This window comes from Neophocaena asiaeorientalis, unplaced genomic scaffold (genome assembly GCF_003031525.2).
Source record: "Neophocaena asiaeorientalis asiaeorientalis breed wild unplaced genomic scaffold, Neophocaena_asiaeorientalis_V1.1 scaffold62, whole genome shotgun sequence".
NCBI classification, from domain to species: Eukaryota; Metazoa; Chordata; class Mammalia; order Artiodactyla; family Phocoenidae; genus Neophocaena; species Neophocaena asiaeorientalis.
The window spans coordinates 7,968,734-7,988,294 of record NW_020175191.1 but is presented as its reverse complement, the minus strand read 5'-3'; the positions used below and the strand labels follow the sequence as shown (position 1 = coordinate 7,988,294).

At 42.7% G+C, this 19,561-nt stretch overlaps 1 protein-coding gene across 1 annotated transcript in view; it reads right to left on the bottom strand.

Annotated features, from left to right (window-relative positions):
* Positions 1 to 4,280: 4,280 nt before the first annotated feature.
* Positions 4,281 to 19,561, bottom strand: part of PDE4DIP (phosphodiesterase 4D interacting protein) — a 217,252-nt gene continuing 201,971 nt past the window's right edge. The window contains exons 40-47 of the mRNA XM_024764823.1: positions 12,037 to 12,276; positions 10,561 to 10,677; positions 9,777 to 10,003; positions 8,437 to 8,580; positions 7,211 to 7,349; positions 6,873 to 6,919; positions 5,934 to 5,985; positions 4,281 to 5,257 (exon numbers count right to left, since the gene is read on the bottom strand). Coding sequence (XP_024620591.1) covers positions 5,112 to 5,257; positions 5,934 to 5,985; positions 6,873 to 6,919; positions 7,211 to 7,349; positions 8,437 to 8,580; positions 9,777 to 10,003; positions 10,561 to 10,677; positions 12,037 to 12,276 — 1,112 coding nt within the window. The 3' untranslated portion in view covers positions 4,281 to 5,111. The remainder of the gene's footprint in view (positions 5,258 to 5,933; positions 5,986 to 6,872; positions 6,920 to 7,210; positions 7,350 to 8,436; positions 8,581 to 9,776; positions 10,004 to 10,560; positions 10,678 to 12,036; positions 12,277 to 19,561) is intronic.

The window sequence follows — 19,561 nt, the reverse complement described above, 5'->3', positions numbered from 1 at the left end:
GTTGGCACATTTCCTATAGTCCCATAGATCTTGTATGTTGCCTTCACTTCTTTTTTTTCATTTGTCTTTCTGTCTCCTCTTCTGATTGGTTGATTTCCATTATTCTATCTTCCAGATCACTTATTCATTCTTCTATGTCATTTAGTCTGCTATTCACTGCTTCTAGATTGGATTTTTATCTCGGCAATTGAATTGTCTATTTTTGATTGGTTTATCTTTATAGTTTCTAGGTCGTTGTTACAGTGACCTGCATTTCTGTCGATCATTTTTTAAAATTCAGTTAGCATTTTTATTGCCTCCTTTTTTATTGAAGTATAGTTGATCTACAATGTTGTGTTAATTACTGCTGTACAGAAGAGTGATTGTTATACATAGATATACATTTTTTTTATATATTTTCCATTATGGTTTATAATAGGATATTGAATATAGTTCTCTGGGCTATACAGTAGGACTTTGTTGTTTATCCATTCTACATGTAAAAGCTTACATCTCTAACCTCAACCTTCCACTCCATACCTCCACCAACCCCCTCCCCCTTGGCAACCACCAGTTTGTTTTCTATGTCTGTGAGTCTGTTCCATAGATAGGTTCATTTGTGTCATATTTTAGATTCCACATATAAGTGGTATCATATGGTATTTGTCTTTCTCTTCCTGACTTACTTCACTTAGTATGATCATCTCTAGTTGCATCCATGTTGCTTCAAATGACATTATTTTGTTCTTTTTTATGGCTGAGTAGTATTCCATTGTGTGTGTGTGTGTGTGTGTGTGTGTGTGTGTGTGTGTGTGTGTACATCACATCTTCTTTATCCATTCATCTGTCGATGGACATTTATGTTGTTTCCATATCTTGGCTATTGAGAATAGTGCTGCTATGAAGATAGGGGTGCCTGTATCTTTTTGAGTTGTAGTTTTGTCCAGATATATGCCCAGGAGTGGAGTTGCTGGATCATATGGTAATCCTATTTTTAGTTTTCTAAGGAACCTCCATACTGTTCTCCATAGTGGCTGCACCAACTTACATTTCCACCAACAGTGTAAGAGGGTTCCCTTTTCTCCACACCCTCTCCAGCATTTGTTATTGGTAGACTTTTTAATGATGGCCATTCTGATTGGTGTGAGGTGGTACCACATTGTAGTTTTGATTTGCATTTCTCTAATAATCAGCAATGTTGAGTATTTTTTCATGTGCTTATTGGCCATCTGTATGTCTTCTTAGGAGACATGTCTATTAAGGTCTTATGCCCATTTTTTGATTGGGTTATTTGTTTTTTTATTATTGAGTTATAGGAGCTGTTTGTATATTTTGGAAATTAAGCCCATGTCAGTTGCATTGTTTGCAAATATTTTCTCCCATTCTGTAGGTTGTCCTTTCATTTTGTATATGGTTTCCTTTGTTGTGCAAAAGCTTGAAAGTTTGATTAGATCCCATTTGTTTATTTTTGTTTTTAGTTCTATTGGGAGACTGACCTAAGAAAACATTGGTACGATTTATGTCAGATAATGTTTTGCCTATGTTCTATTCTAGGAGTGTTATGGTGTTATGTCTTATGTTTAAGTCTTTAAGGCATTTTGAGTTTATTTTTGTGTATAGTAAGAGGGTGTGTTCTAACTTCATTGATTTACATGCAGCTGGACAACTTTCCCAGCACCACTTGCTGAAGAGACTGTCTTTTTCCCATTGTATATTCCTGCCTCCTTTGTCAAAGATTAATTGACCATGGGTGTGTGGGTTTATTTCCAGGCTCTCTATTTTGTTCCATTGATCCATGTGTCTGTTTTTGTGCCAATACGATGCAGTTTTGACTACTGTCAGTTTGTAGTATTGTCTGAAGTCTGGGAGGGTTGTGCTTCCAACTTTATTCTTTTTCCTCAGAGTTGCTTTGGCAATTCTGGGTCTTTTGTGGTTCCATATAAATGTTAGGATTATTTGTCCTAATTATGTGAAAAATGTCATGGGTAATTTGATAGGGATCGCATTAAATCTGTAGATTGCTTGGGTAGTATGGCCATTTTAACAATATTAATTCTTCCAATCAGACAGCATGGGATATCTTTCCATTTCTTTGAATCATCTTCAATTTACTTTATTAATGTTTTATAGTTCTCAGAGTAGAAGTCTTTCACCTCCTTGGTGAGGTTTGTTCCTAAGTAGTTTGTTGTTTGGGTTGTGATTTTAAAAGGTATAGTTTTTTATGTATTCCCTTTCTGATATTTCATTGTTGGTGTAAAGAAATGCAACCAACTTCTGTATGTTAATCTTGTATCCTGCTAACTTGTTGAATATGTTTATCAGTTCTAGTAGTTTTTGTGTGGTGTCTTTAGGGTTTTCTATATATAGTATCATATCATCTGCATATAGTGACAATTTTACATCTTCCCTTCCAATTTGAATACCTTTTATTTCTTTTTCTTGTCTGATTGCTGTGGCTAGGGCTTCTAATACTATATTGAATAGAAAAGGTTAGTGGGCATCCTTGTTTTGTTCCAGGTTTTAGTGGGAAGGCTTTCAGCTTTTCACCATATTATATTGGCTGTGGGTTTGTCATAAATAACTTTTCTTGAGTTTATTACCTCCTTTTTGAATTCCAGGTCTAGTAGACTGGTGAGGTCTGTTTCATTATTTGTTCTTTCAGGAGAATTCTCTTGTTCTTTTAATTGGGAGTAGATCCTCTTCCTTTTCATTTTACTTAAATTTCTCTGTCTCTATGATTTTAGGAGAAACAGTTATCAACTGTGATCTTGAATGTTTATTTGGGAGTGTCCCTGTGTAGCTTCCATGAGTCTAATATTTTTGGTGTGAGGGCTAGTTTCAGGATGAATGCCAGCCAGGCTTTTTCTCAGTGTGTGCTGGCCATTATCCCCTTGACAGCAGGGTGTGGATGGTGGTGTAGTATCTAGAGCCTGTGCTGGATGTGAGGTGGGGGTCCCTCTCTGCTCCATGTCATGGCCCTGTCAGGGGCAGGGTGTGCTCCCCTGTTGGAGTAGAAGCCTTGAGGATTGGGTTTGATCAGCCTCTGTTGTCCTTGAGTACATGCCCTGCCCCAAAGGAAGTGAGTGTTGAAGTGAGGCCTGTGTGGTTACAGAGGACCTATGTTCCACCTGTGTAGGCATCTACAGCTCCACTCAGAGGCAGCCCAAGATTGTGTCCCTATTGTGTTTATCCCAGATCTAGTGTAAGACTGTGGCATGGAGTGGGCTGGGCCTGGAGGTTGGGGAGTTGTGGCTGCAGGGACTGAGGTGGCTACGCTGCCACCTGAGATCTGGGCTGCCTCTGTGGCAGACCTCACCCAGGACCTCTCTGCCCCAGATCTAGTGCTGAGCTGGAAGACAAACCACTGTGTACTCCTGAGCATGCTCAAAATGGCCGTTGCAGCCCCAACTGGACCACACCCCAGGCCCTCTTTCTGCCTAGCTAGATCATATCCTCTCCCATGGCCTGTCTGCTCAAGATTCATTGCTTGGCCCTTGCACACGCCTGTTGTGCCACCGTGGACACACACTAATGTTTGCTGCATTTACACCTGTTGCCCTGAGCCCTTGCTGACTATGGCATCTGAGGCTACTCCTAGATCACACCCCAGATATCCTGGTCTGTCTCTGCATGACTAGATCTAGTCTCTGGCAAGATTCTGTGCCAGCTTGTGGTGTGGAGTGAGTGGGGCCAGGGCATTTGCCCCTTTGGACTGGGAAATACAGCAAGGGGGCTGCTCCCAGTGCAACACTCTCTGCCCTGATTGTCAGCAAGCCAGCATGCACTGCTGGTGAGTAGAGTCTAGTCTTCTCCAACCCTTCTGTCTCAACAGATTTCCCAAGAGGCAAGGCGGCCTGGCCACTCCATGCAGGACCCCAGGACTGGGATGCCCATATTGTGACTCGACCTGCTCACTCCCCAGGGCAAGGGTCTACCCTTGTGGACCTTCTCCTCGCAGATCCCACCAAGGAGCCCAGGAGCTGACCCAGGTCTTCTTCTTTTTCCCCTTACTACCCAATTAATTACATGTAGATCTTTCTTGCAGCTTTGGTTTATAGTTCTGCCACTTTTCAAGGAGGAGTGCTCCATATGTAGATGTATTTTTGATATGTCTGTTGGGGAGAGGAGCTCCATATCCACCTACTCCACCATTTTGATTCTGCTTCAGACAGTTAGCTTTTTAATGACAGTCTGTCTTTCCTGTTTTTACACACTCACCCTGAGGACTGGTATAGAAATTAGAAACTAAGCAGGTGAAGAAAACTTTATTTCTTTATACATATTTTGCTTTAATAGCCACCAAAAAGACTGTTTCATTTCCTCCCACTGACCCTATCCACCAGTTATGTTAGCCTTCAACATATCGCTATAGCAACATATATAAATATATATCATACATTTATACACACATACACACATTCTAAAGCACTGTGAAGACACAGACTAGGCTTTAGCAACTGGGGGTTCCTCACATGTCACTTAAAAATGATCACTGATTTGCTTTACACAAGACTTTCAATGGGCTTGGTGTGGCCATTAGTCCCTAGTTCCCAGAGAGAAGTTGGGATGACAAAATGGGACAGCATATTTAGAGTAAGGTCAGTACACTTTTTGGAGATCATAATAGAGTAGAAATAGGAGGTCTAGGCTAAGCATGAGATGGCATCTGGGAATCACTGCTCTCACCACGTGGATTCAAATAACTCAGGTGCTGCAGTGTAGACCAATCCCCAGCCTGACTGTGACCCAGCTCGCTGGCCCAGGTTAGGTCTGCCAACACTGTCCTGCAGGGCACCGCTGCTCAGTCCTGTGCTTTTAGATCTGCTGTGGAGCTCCAGTGTGGGGCTCCATTGCTAGGAAGCAGGTCCTATTTCCCCTGAGTTGACCCTCGGAGGATGAGGCGAGAAATGTGCTGTTGCTGGTTCCCATACCCCTGGGGCGTTCAGAAGCAGTGTCACAAGGTCTTCTACAAACTATGCCTGTTTTGCTTAGTGCTGGGTCCAGTGGACCTTGCCTGGTTATTCCTCAACTGCAGGAGAGGCCCTCTGCCTTTCGCCCTGCCCCACCAGGCCACGTCTCTGACTCCTTTCAGACCTTCCAGCAGGTGTGGAGGAGTGGGGCCCAGATCCTCCTCAGCAGACAGGGAGCTGCAAAGCAGGGGGGCAGGCCCACCCTTCCTGCAGTTTTAAGGACCTCTGGTGGCTTCGCTTCTTGCTTGGCTCCTGGAAGGCAAGGGTCACAGGACTGGAGTGCACGGCAGAGCCCTTAGGGATTTCACCTGCAGACGAAAATAACACAAAGTAAGAGTCCATTATCAGGCACTGCTGGTGGCTAACTGAGGCTGGAGAGAGATCTGAGTGGTGACAGAAGCCAGGAGCACAGTGAGAGCCTGTCACAAGGATGAGCTGAGGGGACGCGCTGAGGTCTGGAGGAGCAACTGGGGCCACCAGGTTGGAGGAAAAGCTTCCCACCACCTCCTGTGGTCATATCTCTGCTCAAAGCCACTGAACACCAGGTGGCCGGACCCTACCACTCCCTCTTCAGGGGCCAGTTCACTCTCCAATTCACTTTGGAGCAAAAGGATGGCTTTTGCAATCTCCCAGGTAAGGAAATGCTTAGTATGAAACAGGCATATATAGAAGCAGCCTGTTGTAGGAAGGAGAGAACATTTTGCAGGGACGTCCTCCTATTAAAGTTTATGTTCTGTTTACTTGATGAGGAGGGGGAGGGACCAGGTCAGCAGGGACCTCAGAGATCATCTAACTCTAGTGCCCCCTCTTACAGATGAGGGTCAGCAGGCTCACAGAGACTGGGCCCAGCCAAAGCCACACAGCCACTTAGCGACAAGCCTGGGATTAGATCCCAGGCTTGGGGCCTTTCCAGTGGCCTAGGGGAAGTGGGAAGGATACTTCCAAACTGGGGAAGCCAGGAGGTATGAGAGGCTGTTGGGTTACCTTTGCTGAGGCAGGAATAAGGTTTTACAGAGGCAATCTTGTAAGTGTTCTTCTAAAAAGGCTCAGGAAAGAGAGGAATCATCAGAGAAAAACAGAAGAAATTAGCAAAACAGACAAACAAAACAGAGCTAAATTATGGCCCAACCCATTTTCATACTGTGGGGTCAACATTCTCTTAGGTTACAATTTAGGAACATTCCTAGGGATGTGCTTAATTGCTTATGGCAAAGCTTTAAAGTCCAAGGTAAAAGGTTTAGTTTTTGATTTTTAGGCCATTTCTAAGACCTTAAGTTTTTCATCAAAGCGGTTGCTAGAGAATGTGTTAGTGTTTTAAATAAAAGTAGAGAAGGTCTGCCATAGAGATAATATCTTGCCCTTTGTGTTTCAGTTTTTACTTATTACCAAATGCTCTTTCAGATCAATAAGACCCAAGGATTTTCTTTTGTGTTGTTGCTTAAAGAAAAAGAGATGTCAGAATCAAATCGCTGTTTCCAGCCCAATAATGTGTAGTGAAATCAACTTATTAGGTTGCATCTTTCCATTATTGTTCCATATAATGGTATAGGAAACCCCCGAACACCTGACTGGCCTCAGGATCCCTTTACTGAAAGCTCCTTCAGAGGCAGACCCCATATGTCCTCTGACCTCGAGAATCAACTGAACTGCATTTCTCCCCACTCCTGACCTGGCATAAAGGAGACAGAATTGGAATAGGGAGGGAAGATGATGACAAAGTAAGGGCCAACCGAGAGGTCAAGGGAGGTTGCTGATTGGGGTGGAGGGCTGATGAGGATGGAATCTAGAGGGATGCCCATGAGGACCCGATGTCTGCTCCTGGAAGGTCAGAGCAGGTCGAGGATCACCTGCGCACTCTGATGACAGACGGTGATAAGTTTGGGGCGGGCTCTCTGGCTCCGACTGGTGCAGTAGTTTCCTTACCTCCAAATTCGTCCTTGCCTTCTTCAGAACATCGTGTGTCCTGGTCACTGAAACGAGAAAGCAGCCCCCAAGGCAGAAATTACCAGTGGGCCCACGCTTGCGTTGGATTTGTGTTCTACAGCTTGTCTTTCTGGACACTCAGCTCGGGGTCTCCTGCTGCCCCCCACTCCGTGTCCCCTCCTCTGCCTCCACGATTACTGATGGCACAGGAGGTTTAGAGACGTCACATCAGTCTCCCCCATCCCCTAACCTCTCTGGTCTCTGTCCATTCACAGCACAGGTGGCGGACCTGGAAGGACCCCCATTTCCTGTCCCATTCCCTGGCTGGGGGCACCCACACTGGCTGAAGATAAACTGTTCCATGCTCTCCTTCTGCTGGTTGGCGGTCTTCAGATGCTCAGCTGTGCTCTTAAGGAGACTCTCCTGTTTGGATAGTTTGGTTCTCAGTTCCAGAAGCTCCCTTTTCATGGACTCTCCCTGGGAAGAAAAACAGGCTCTCTGTCAACGGTCAGAAGGCCTAAAGCACCCTGTGTTTGGTGGCTCTTTACAATTCCAAATAGGATTCTACAATCTTCTCAAGTATTTTTGGAGCAGATTTCCCTCATTAAAGCCTCTCAATCCCTCCAGCAGGTGGTGGCTCAGGGTGGGCCATGAGGTGGGAACACTGAGGACCTGGAAGCCCCCGTGCAGATTAGCACAGGCTACACTCCTGTTGCTGCAGAGGACCTGACTCCAGGCCACACTGAAACTCTCAGCTGTGAACAAGAGCTCAGATTTCATGCTGACATAGTTATATCACTTGGGCATCACAAGTAAGACTTGGTCGTTGGGAATATTACGCCTGGATATCACGCCTGGGGAGACGGGGCTGGCCTGAGACAGTAAGTTTGTAAATATATCTGCCAACCACAAGATGGCAAAATGCTCCCTCCTTGGAATTAACATAATTGGGGCCCCTAAAGTGTCAGTGATCTTAGTCTGGAGTTGGAACCCCTGGGTGGGATCCTGAAACCTGCCTATCCAAGGTCACCAACCAGAAAGCAGTCTGAGATCTGAGAGCACCACGGGGAGGCTGACTCTCCCCAGGCCTGACCCTGTGACGCAGATGTAAGTGATTTTCTGGGATTCCAGGGGGTGGCTACAAGAGGCTGGGTGACTCCTGGTGACATTCTGTGATCCTGCCTATGTGGACCTGGAGGTGGGGGTGGGCTAGGAAGGGAAAGGAGATGTTGATGTTTTAACATGATCCTGAACTTCAGCGCAGCCAAACTTCAGAAAGTTAAAGAAACGGAACATTTAGGGGTTACCAGGGCTCTCGTGTCTCTGCCTCCTCCATGTCCTTTCCTTCTGCTCTTTGATTACTTATCCTGGGGGTCAGGGCTGGGGGTAGAGTCAGAGCTGCACTGAAAGCAGCCACTGCGGAGGAGAGGTCTCCCTCCAGGGACGCCCCCTCAGGTCCCCTTTGTCCCAGCTGCCCATTCGGCTCTTGACCTTCAGGATCTGCTGACCAAGGAGGCAGAAGGATATTTGGGGGCAGAACCAGTAGGGGATGCTGGCTTCTTACCGCTTTGCTGTCCAGCGCAGGGCCGTGGGAACTTGGCAAGGCTGCTCGCCAGAACATGGTGAGGAGGGAGGCCGCCTCCTCCAGTCGGTGGTGAAGGGCGTTGGCGCTGTTCCTGAGCTCATGGATGCCTTCACTGCCCATCACCTGGGAAAAGGGGGAGGTAGCCATGGGCATCCCCGGGGCTGAGAGATCACTTTTTTTTTTTGCTGAGCATTGGCCTCAGCTTCCTTTGTGGGTGAGGCGTAGACACGGGCTTGCTTAAACCTGTGAAATCCTTTTCTAACCTGGAAGCCAAGGTTCTCTGACCTCAGCAGGAACCTCTCCATTTGCAAGAATTCATTTGATTCCAGCTTTCCCCACATTCTTTAGCTTCTAGTCCTGCTTCATGCTCCAGATTCTTTAGCTTCTAGTCCTGCTTCATGCTCCAGAGTCTAAGGTCCCTATTTTTGCACTGGCCCCCCTTGTCCTTCCGTAAATCACACCTTGTGCTTCAAATGGACTGCACGACTTGTAGCTCGAAGGACTGAGATGCCGCTCCCTTTACCTGGCATGTTCTCCCCCAAGAACTTACATATCCCCTGTTGGCACCCCCCCCATGAACCTGTTACTTTCCTTGCCTGGGATAACAGCTGATTCTGGGTTCATGCCCTCACACCCAGAGCCCTTGTAACCTTGTGCCTGGAGCCCCTGGTTATATTTATTTACACAGGTGTGGGCATCCCTCTCTATCGTGGGGGCCCCTGAGGGCAGGGCTGTCCCTGCATGCCTGTGCATCTCCAGTATCTCAGACAGCCCAGCAGCTAGTACCTGGATCTCTCCCTGGGGAAGGGCTCTGAGAAGCCTTGCTGCTTGCTCTCCTGCCTTGCTCAGTGTGAGCAGAGAAATTCCATGGCTGCCACCCTCCTCACCCCTTCCACATATTTGGCCCATATGGACGCAGATTCTCATTTTCCAGCCAATTGATTAAGTGATTTTATTCTGCCCACAGATGGTCATATGCTAGCATGACTTTAGCAGATAATAAGCTACCAAAGGGTACTCAGTACAGCATTGTGTGTATGTTGACGCTTAACGTGCTCTACTGATGCGGACGGCAATGCTGCACATGCTTTTCTGTGGTTCTGAGGGGAAATAGCAAGTCAGCTACATCTGGAACAGAGCAGAGCTTGTAGTGAAATTAGCAGATGAAGATAAAAGGCCTAGCTGGATATAAATGGAAGATGTATCCTCAGCTGATGGGAGATGTGGAGCAGGAAAAATAAATAGAGGGAGAAGAAGCTAAAATCAGAAGAAGAAAGGGCCTAAGGAAAAGGTGCACCTAAAAGCTAAAACGTGATTACCTCTGTGCCTGGAGCTTCAAGGCCAGGGAAGTTGCAGGTTGATCTCATGAGCGACGCTATCTTCTTGACCAGCAGTCTGCCCTCCCCAATCTGCTGTCTTAGGGCACTGTAGTCATCAATGTGGCCAATGACATGGCGGCCATGCTTATTGGCAAAGGAGCCATCAGTAGCATCACCCTCCAGCTTGGGAGGGTTCTTCATTACTGGAGAAGCATCCAAACCCAGCTCTGAAGAATAAAGCCACAATAACACAGAATCCACTGTTATACATAATCATCCTCAGTTCAATCCAAAATGGACATCAAATAGTGAAAGAGGCCAGAAACAAGAATGACAGTCTTGGAAAGTACAAGTGTGAAGTCCATAGATATTCTGGGTTCTATATTTTTATAATCTTTCTTACATCATCTCATAATGATAAAATTGCCAGGAGGCAAATTTTATCCTTATTGACAAATGAAATATTCAGGACAAATTTAAAAAAATTTTAAATTTGGGGGTTGAGAAGACACAGACAAGGAAATTAAGCTGGATACAGAGAGCACTTTCAAGAAGGAAGAGATTATAGTGCAATGAAGAAATACCAGAGCAATAGGAAAACCACAGGAGGAAGAATAATGACAAAAAAGGCAGCCACAGGAGGTGGAATGAGTAGGGCTAAAGGCCATGGGACATGCAGAGAAAAATCTCTAAATTCAGATAATGTGCATATAGAGAACCAAAGGTTACTTGCTTTAGTCATTTTCCATCATTAGACCCTGAGTCCTGTATTTGCCCTATTTACCATTTGTCCTATTGAAGGTTGTGGTCTCTGAGCCATGAGCAGTGGGAGAAGAGCTGGGGAAGACCAGAATTGGAGAATTCATGCCCACATCCCGAACTGGAGGGGAGGCAACTGAGTCTAGGGAGTAAAGATAACCACAACTTTAGGAACCCTGGAATATACTGCTCCTGAAACACATGCATAGCCTATCTTCACTACTGGAGATCTAAGGCAACATGACTCTCCTCTTACATAATCATCACCCGTGTACCACAGTCAAAACCAGTGGAAAACAAACCACTTAACTTGGAGCAAGATGTTCCTGTAATTGAACGCTGTTCCATGAGAAAGCAACTTCTAGTTTGAAAAATTATTAGATATATTTTTCTAACCCCTGATTTGAATATAATATTGTATGCAGTGTGTCTAATACAATGCTTTCTAACTAAATATAAATACATATAAATATATGTAGTATATATGTTAAAAATATTTGATCAAAGAACGAATGGATTTATGGGCGATTAAACTCAGCACTCTAATCACCATTCTGATGAGGCAGTGCTGGAAAATATGTAGTAGTATAAGAAAGAGACATACTAGAAAGCATGTAGTAGTATAAGAAGAATAGGAGACATAAGCCTTGGTGAGTTTGAGATGCCCTATTGGAGACCAGGCAGCAATCCTCCAGGGGAGGTATTGGAAAATATCACGAAGAGACAGAAATGACCCTGCTCAGGCAAATGTGGCTTAGAACCTGCTTTCCACCTCAGGCCTCTGTGCTGTATGATGATGAGGAGGAGTGACTGAGCCAGTTCAGATGAGTCCTGGCTGGTGCTGTGGGGAGGCTCTGAGAGGGGAAAGCATGAGAGGAAAGAGAAGCAACACCGAGACAGAGCATAGTGAGGTGGGAGGAACACAGAGAGCAGATCAAAACTTCTGCTTCGGATCTTCGATTGGCCTCTTAACTCCTGTAAACCTTAGCATGTCCGTTAATTGTCTCAGTGCCTACGTTTTCTCATGTAAAATACAGAGATAGTAAAATCTACCCTAGCTCTGATGAAATTATTTGAAAATTTATTTGAAAATGTGGTAGATTTTAAAGCCCTCTGCAAATATAAAGAATAGGCATTAATACATGCAGCTGTTAATTGTTGAGCACTTATTGCATCAGGCACTGGTAAATTATTTCACTTAATGCTCCATATAACTATGCACAGTGTATATTATTATTATCCTCATGTTAAAAATGAGGAAACTAAGGCTTAAATACCTGAGGAGTTTAATCACAAGGCAAACAACATGTAAGTGTCAAACTCAGAATCTGGAGCCAGATCTGACCCTAAATCCCATGCTCTCAAGGCACTGTATTGAAGCATCTTCGATTTCACCCTGACCTTAAGGAGCGTGGAAGAGGCGAGATTGTCCCTTCCACCGTAGACATCTTGGGGACCTCCCCACTGGCTGAGGGCTTCCTGATTCCCTTTTCCTTCCTACCTTGGAAGAGCAGCTGCTTGTTTCCAGGGTCAGTGTTGGTGGGGAATTTCTGGTTAACAGAGGAGGGGCTGAGGCTGGTTTCGCTGGCACCACCATCCAACTGCTGCTCGAGCTGTAGTCGCAGACAGTTGTTCACCTGAATGCTGTGCTCCAGCTGCCCTCTCAAAGCTCGGATCTCTGCCACCAGGTGGCTCAAGTCACTGCTCAAAGGTACTTGGTGACAGGCATCCCAGGTGTAAGCTGAAAGTAGAGAGAGGATGGAGGGTCTGGTGGCACTGAACCAGGTATTTCCAAGCATTTGTCAGAACACTCCTCTGACATTCCTTTCTGCCAAGGACCCCACTGTAATTTCAGGGTCCCAGGAACACACCTGTGATGGATATGTCACTTTTCCTATGCAGGGCCTGGTGCACACTGAGATGGCATACACTCCAGCATGGAGTTTCCTTGGAGGCTCAAATGACCCTCCTCCATCTAGAGGGCATTTGATTGGCAGATAAGTTAAGCCTATTATTTCACCTTATTAACATCAGTCCTGCAGGCTAGACAGCAGGGTCTTCCAGGGCAGGAGATCAATACTGAACTAGGGAAGGGGAGGGGCTGAGGGAGAAGGAGATGTGATGAACTCCACATTCAGGAATCAAAGGGAGAGGAGGAGGAAGGCATCAGGGCTTTGGGCAGCATGTAAGAATGGGAGTGGGGTACCACAGACCAGGGATCATAACTAACTGGACTTCTCAATTTCTTCTAGTTTTTTTTACCTCCACTCACCACTCATAGCCTGTTTCTATGTACTGGGGGAAGAAGAGATCTAAGAAATATTCTACAAGACCACAGTTGCTCATCTAAAAATGTTGAAGCCAAATGTAGTTAAAAAGATAGAACTTGTTTTGGTTTTTAGCAAGGCTATAGGATGCATATACCATATAATACATGCACCCAGTTGCATCAGGGCCACAGGCCTTAACCAAACACATTAATATTTTTGCAATGAGCTATATGAATATTCTCACTAAATGGGATAAATGGAGAGGAGTGCAGGACAAGATGGCAGAGTAGAAGGACCTGAGCTCACCTCCTCTCATGAAAACACCAAAATCACAACTAACTGCTGAACAACCATCAACAAAAAACATTGGAACCTACCAAAAAGATATTCTGCATCCAAAGACAAAGAAGAAGCCACAACAAGATGGTAGGAGGGGTGCTTTCATGATATAATCAAATCTCATACCCACTTCTACAGACTGGAAAATAATTATATTGCAGAGGTCCTCCCACAGGAGTGAGAGTTCTGAGCCCCATGTCAGGCTCCCCAGCCTGGGGTACTGTAATAGGGAGGATGAGCTACCAGAGCATTTGGTTTTGAAGACCAGCGGGGCTTGAGTGTAGGATCTCCACAGGACTGTGAGAAACAGAGAATCCAGTCTTAGAGAGTGCAAAATGGTTTCATGAGCACTGGGACCCAGGGCAAAGCAATGACTGCATAGGAGCCTGGGCCAGACCTACCTGCAGGTCTTGGAGGGTCTCCTGAGGAGGCAGGAGTCAGCTGTGGCTCACAGTGGGGACAAGAACACTGGTGGTGGAGGCCCCAGGGAATATTCAACAGCATGAGCTCTCCTAGAGGTCGCCATTTTGGCACTGAGACCTGGCCCCGCCCAACAGCCTGCAGGCTCCAATGCTGGGATGCCTCAGGCCAAAGAACCAACAGGGTGGGAACACAGCACCACCCATCAGCAGACAGGCTGCATAAAGTCGTCCAGAGTCCACTGCTGCCTCTAAACATACCCCATGACTTGGCCCTGCCCACCAGACAGACAAGACTCAACTCCACCCATAAGGGGGCAGACATCAGAAGAAAGAAGAACTACAATCCTGCAGCCTGTGGAAAGGAGATGACAAACACAGAAAGTTAGACAAAATGAGAAAGCAGAGAAATATGTCCCACACGACGGAACAAGATAAAGCCCCAGAGGAACAACTAAGTGAAGTGGAGACAGGCAATCTACCTGAAAAAGAATTCAGAGTAATGAAGTAAAGCTGATTCAAAATCACAGGAAAAGAATGCAGGCACAGATTGAGAAGACAGAAATATTTAACAAAGACCTAGAAGAACTAAAGAACAAACAGAGTTGAACAATACAATAACTGAAATGAAAAATACACTAGAAGGAATCAATAGCAGAATAAATGAAGCAGAAGAACAGAATGGTGGAAATCACTGCTTTGGAACAGGATAAAGAAAAATGAATGAAAAGAAATGAGGACACTTTAAGAGACCTCTGGGACAACATTAAATGCACCAACATTCACATTATAGGGGTCCCAGAAGGAAAAGAGAGAGAAAGGGCCTGAGAAAATACTTGAAGAGATAATAGCTGAAAATTCCCTAATATGGGAAAGAAAACAGTCAGTCAAGTCCAGGAAGAGCAGAGAGTCCCATAGAGGATAAACCCAAGGAGGAACATGCCGAGACACATATTAATCAAACTGACAAAAATTAAAGACAAAGAAAAAATATTAAAAGCAACAAGGGAAGAGCAACAAATAACATACAAGAGAATCACCATAAGGTTATCAGCTGATTTTTGAGCAGAAACTCTGCAGGCCAGAATGGAGTGGCACAATATATTTAAAATGATGAAAGGGGAAAACATACAACCAAGAATACTCTACCCAGCAAGGCTCTCATTCAGATTTGATGGAGAAATCAAAAGCTTTACAGACAAGCAAAAGCTAAGAGAATTTAGCACCACCAAACCAGCTTTACAACAAATGCTAAAGGAATTTCTCTAGGCCAAAAAGAAAAGGCCACAATGAGAAACAAGAAAATTATGAATGGGAAAGCTCACTGGTAAGGCAAACATACTGTAAAGGTAGGAAATCATCCATACTCTAATGTGATATCAAAACCAGCAATTGTGAGAAGAGGAGAGTACAGATGCAGGGTATTGGAAATGCATTTGAAAGTAAGAGACTAGCAACTTAAAACTTAAAAAAAATCTTGTGTATATATATAGATTGCTATCTCAAAATCTCATGGTAACCGCAAACCAAAAATCTACAATTGATACATGCACACACACACAAAAAAAATCAATCCAAACACAACACTAAAGATAATCATCAAATCACAAGAGATGGGAACAAAAGAGGAAGGGATGAAAAAAGACCTGCAAAAACAAATCCAAAACAATTAACAAAACTGCAATAAGAACATACATATCAGTAATTACCTTAAATGTAAATGGATTAAATACTCCAACTAAAAGACATAGACTGGCTGAATGGATACAAAAACAAGACCCATATATATGCTGTCTACAAGAGGCCCACTTCAGATCTAGGGACATATACTGACTAAAAATGAGGGGATGGAAAAAGATATTCCATGCAAATGGAATCAAAAGGAAGCTGGAGTAGCAATATTCATATCAGACAAAATAGACTTTAAAACAAAGACTAAAAGAAGGACACTGAATAATGACCAAAAGATCAATCCAAGAAGATATAACAATTGTACATATATGTGCACCCTACATAGGAGCACCTCAATATATAAGGCAAATGCTAGCAGCCATAAAAGGAAAAATTAACAGTAACACAATAGTGGGGGACTTTAACACCCCACTTACATCAATGGACAGATCATCCAGACAGAAAATCAATAAGGAAACATAGGCCTTCAATGACACATTAGACCAAATGGAATTGATATTTATAGAGCATTCCATCTAAAAGCAGCAGAATACACATTCTTCTCAATTGCACAAACAACATTCTCCAGGATTGACCATATGCTGAGCCAGAAAGCATGCCTTGATAAATTTAAGAAAATTGAAATCATATCAAGCATCTTTTCCAATCACAACACTATGATATTAGAAATCATAACAGTCAGTCAAGTCCAGGAAGAGCAGAGAGTCCCATAGAGGATAAACCCAAGGAGGAACATGCCGAGACACATATTAATCAAACTGACAAAAATTAAAGACAAAGAAAAAATATTAAAAGCAACAAGGGAAGAGCAACAAATAACATACAAGAGAATCACCATAAGGTTATCAGCTGATTTTTGAGCAGAAACTCTGCAGGCCAGAATGGAGTGGCACAATATATTTAAAATGATGAAAGGGGAAAACATACAACCAAGAATACTCTACCCAGCAAGGCTCTCATTCAGATTTGATGGAGAAATCAAAAGCTTTACAGACAAGCAAAAGCTAAGAGAATTTAGCACCACCAAACCAGCTTTACAACAAATGCTAAAGGAATTTCTCTAGGCCAAAAAGAAAAGGCCACAATGAGAAACAAGAAAATTATGAATGGGAAAGCTCACTGGTAAGGCAAACATACTGTAAAGGTAGGAAATCATCCATACTCTAATGTGATATCAAAACCAGCAATTGTGAGAAGAGGAGAGTACAGATGCAGGGTATTGGAAATGCATTTGAAAGTAAGAGACTAGCAACTTAAAACTTAAAAAAAATCTTGTGTATATATATAGATTGCTATCTCAAAATCTCATGGTAACCGCAAACCAAAAATCTACAATTGATACATGCACACACACACAAAAAAAATCAATCCAAACACAACACTAAAGATAATCATCAAATCACAAGAGATGGGAACAAAAGAGGAAGGGATGAAAAAAGACCTGCAAAAACAAATCCAAAACAATTAACAAAACTGCAATAAGAACATACATATCAGTAATTACCTTAAATGTAAATGGATTAAATACTCCAACTAAAAGACATAGACTGGCTGAATGGATACAAAAACAAGACCCATATATATGCTGTCTACAAGAGGCCCACTTCAGATCTAGGGACATATACTGACTAAAAATGAGGGGATGGAAAAAGATATTCCATGCAAATGGAATCAAAAGGAAGCTGGAGTAGCAATATTCATATCAGACAAAATAGACTTTAAAACAAAGACTAAAAGAAGGACACTGAATAATGACCAAAAGATCAATCCAAGAAGATATAACAATTGTACATATATGTGCACCCTACATAGGAGCACCTCAATATATAAGGCAAATGCTAGCAGCCATAAAAGGAAAAATTAACAGTAACACAATAGTGGGGGACTTTAACACCCCACTTACATCAATGGACAGATCATCCAGACAGAAAATCAATAAGGAAACATAGGCCTTCAATGACACATTAGACCAAATGGAATTGATATTTATAGAGCATTCCATCTAAAAGCAGCAGAATACACATTCTTCTCAATTGCACAAACAACATTCTCCAGGATTGACCATATGCTGAGCCAGAAAGCATGCCTTGATAAATTTAAGAAAATTGAAATCATATCAAGCATCTTTTCCAATCACAACACTATGATATTAGAAATCAACTACAAGAAAAAAATAAACTAAAAAAACACAAACATATGGAGGCAAAACAATATGCTTCTAAACAACCAGTGGATCATTGGAGAAATCAAAGAGGAAGTTAAAAAAAAATACCTAGAAACAAAATGAAAACATGATGATTGAAAACCTGTGGGATGCAGCAAAAGCAGTTCTAAGAGGGAAGTTTACAGTGGTACAATCTTACCTCAGGAAACAAGAAAAATATCAAATAAATGACCTAACCTTACACCTAAAGCAACGAGAGAAAGAAGATCAAACAAAACCCAAAGATAGCAGAAGGAAAAAAATCATAAATATCAGAGCAGAAATAAATGAAATAGAGACAAAGAAAACAATAGAAAAGACCAATTAAACCAAAAGCTGGTTGTTTGAAAAGATAAACAATATTGATAAACCTTTAGCCAGACTCACCAAGAAGAAAAGGGAGAAGGCTCAAATCAATAAAATTAGAAATGAAAAAGAAGAAGTTACAATGGACACCACAGATATATAAAGGATCATAAGAGACTACTACAAGCAACTACATGCCAATAAAATGGACAACCTAGAAGAAATGGACAAATTCTTAGAAAGGTACAATCTCTCAAAACTGAACCAGAAAGAAATAGAAAATATGAATAGACCAATCACAATTACTGAAATTGAAACTGATTAAAACACTTCCAACAAACGAAAGTCCAGGGCCAGATGGCTTCAGAGGCAAATTCTATCAAATCTTTAGAGAAGAGTTAACACCTATCCTTCTGAAACTATTGCAAAATATTGCAGAGGAAGGAACACTCCCAAACTCATTCTATGAGGCCACCACCACCCTGATACCAAAACCAGACAAAGATACCACACACACAAAAAAAATTACAGGCCAATATCACTGATGAACATAGACACAAAAATCCTCAAAAAAAAAATACTAGCAAACCTAATCCAACAAAACATTAAAAGGATCATACACCACAATCAAGTGGGATTTAACCAACGGCTGCAAGGATATTTCAATATCCATGAATCAATTGGTGTGATAAACCACATTAACAAATTGAAGAATAAAAACCATATCTCAATAGAGGCAGAAAAGGCTTTTGACAAAATCCAACACCCATTTATGATAAAAACTCTCCAGAAAGTGGGCACAGAGGGAACTTACCTCAACATAACAAAGGCCATATATGACAAACCCACAGCTAACATTATACTCAATGGTGTGAAGCTGAAACGATTTCCTCTAAAATCAGGAGCAAGACAAGGATGTCCGCTCTTGCCACTTTTAGTCAACATAGTTTTGGAAGTCCTAGCCATGGCAATCAGAGAGAAAAAAGAAATAAAAGGAAGCCAAATTGGAAAAGAAAAAGTAAAACTGTCACTTTTTGCAGATGACATGATTCTACACATAGAAAAATCCTAAAGATGCTACCAGAAAACTCCTCAATGTATTTGGTAAAGTTGCAGGATACAAAATTAATACACAGAAATCTCTTGCATTTCTATACACTAACAACAAAAGATCAGAAAGAGAAATTAAGGCAACAATCCCATTTACCATCACATCAAGAAGAATAAAATACCTAGGTATAAACCTACCTAAGTAGGCAAAAGACCTGTACTCTGAAATCTATGATGCTGATGAAAGAAATCAAAGATGACACAAACAGATCAAAAGATACACCATGTTCTTGGATTGGCAGAATAAATATTGTCAAAATGACTACACTACCCAAGGCAATCTACAGATTCGGTGCAATCCCTATCAAATTACCAATGGAATTTTTTGCAGATCTAGAACAAAAAGTCTTAAAATTTGTATGAAAACACAAAACACCCCAAATAGCCAAAGCAATCTTGAGAAAGAAAAACAAAGCTGGAGGGATCAGGCTCCCTGACTTGAGACTACAATACAAAGCTACAGTAATCAAAACAGTATGGTACTGGCAGAAACACAGACTTATAGATCAATGGAACAGGATAGAAATCCCAGATATAAACCTATGCACCTATTGTCAATTAACAACAAAGGAGGCAAGCCTACACATGGATAAAAGGTAGTTTCTTCAATAAGTGGTGCTAGGAAAACTGGACAGTTACATGTAAATGAATGAAATTAGAACATTCCCTAACACCATACACAAAAAT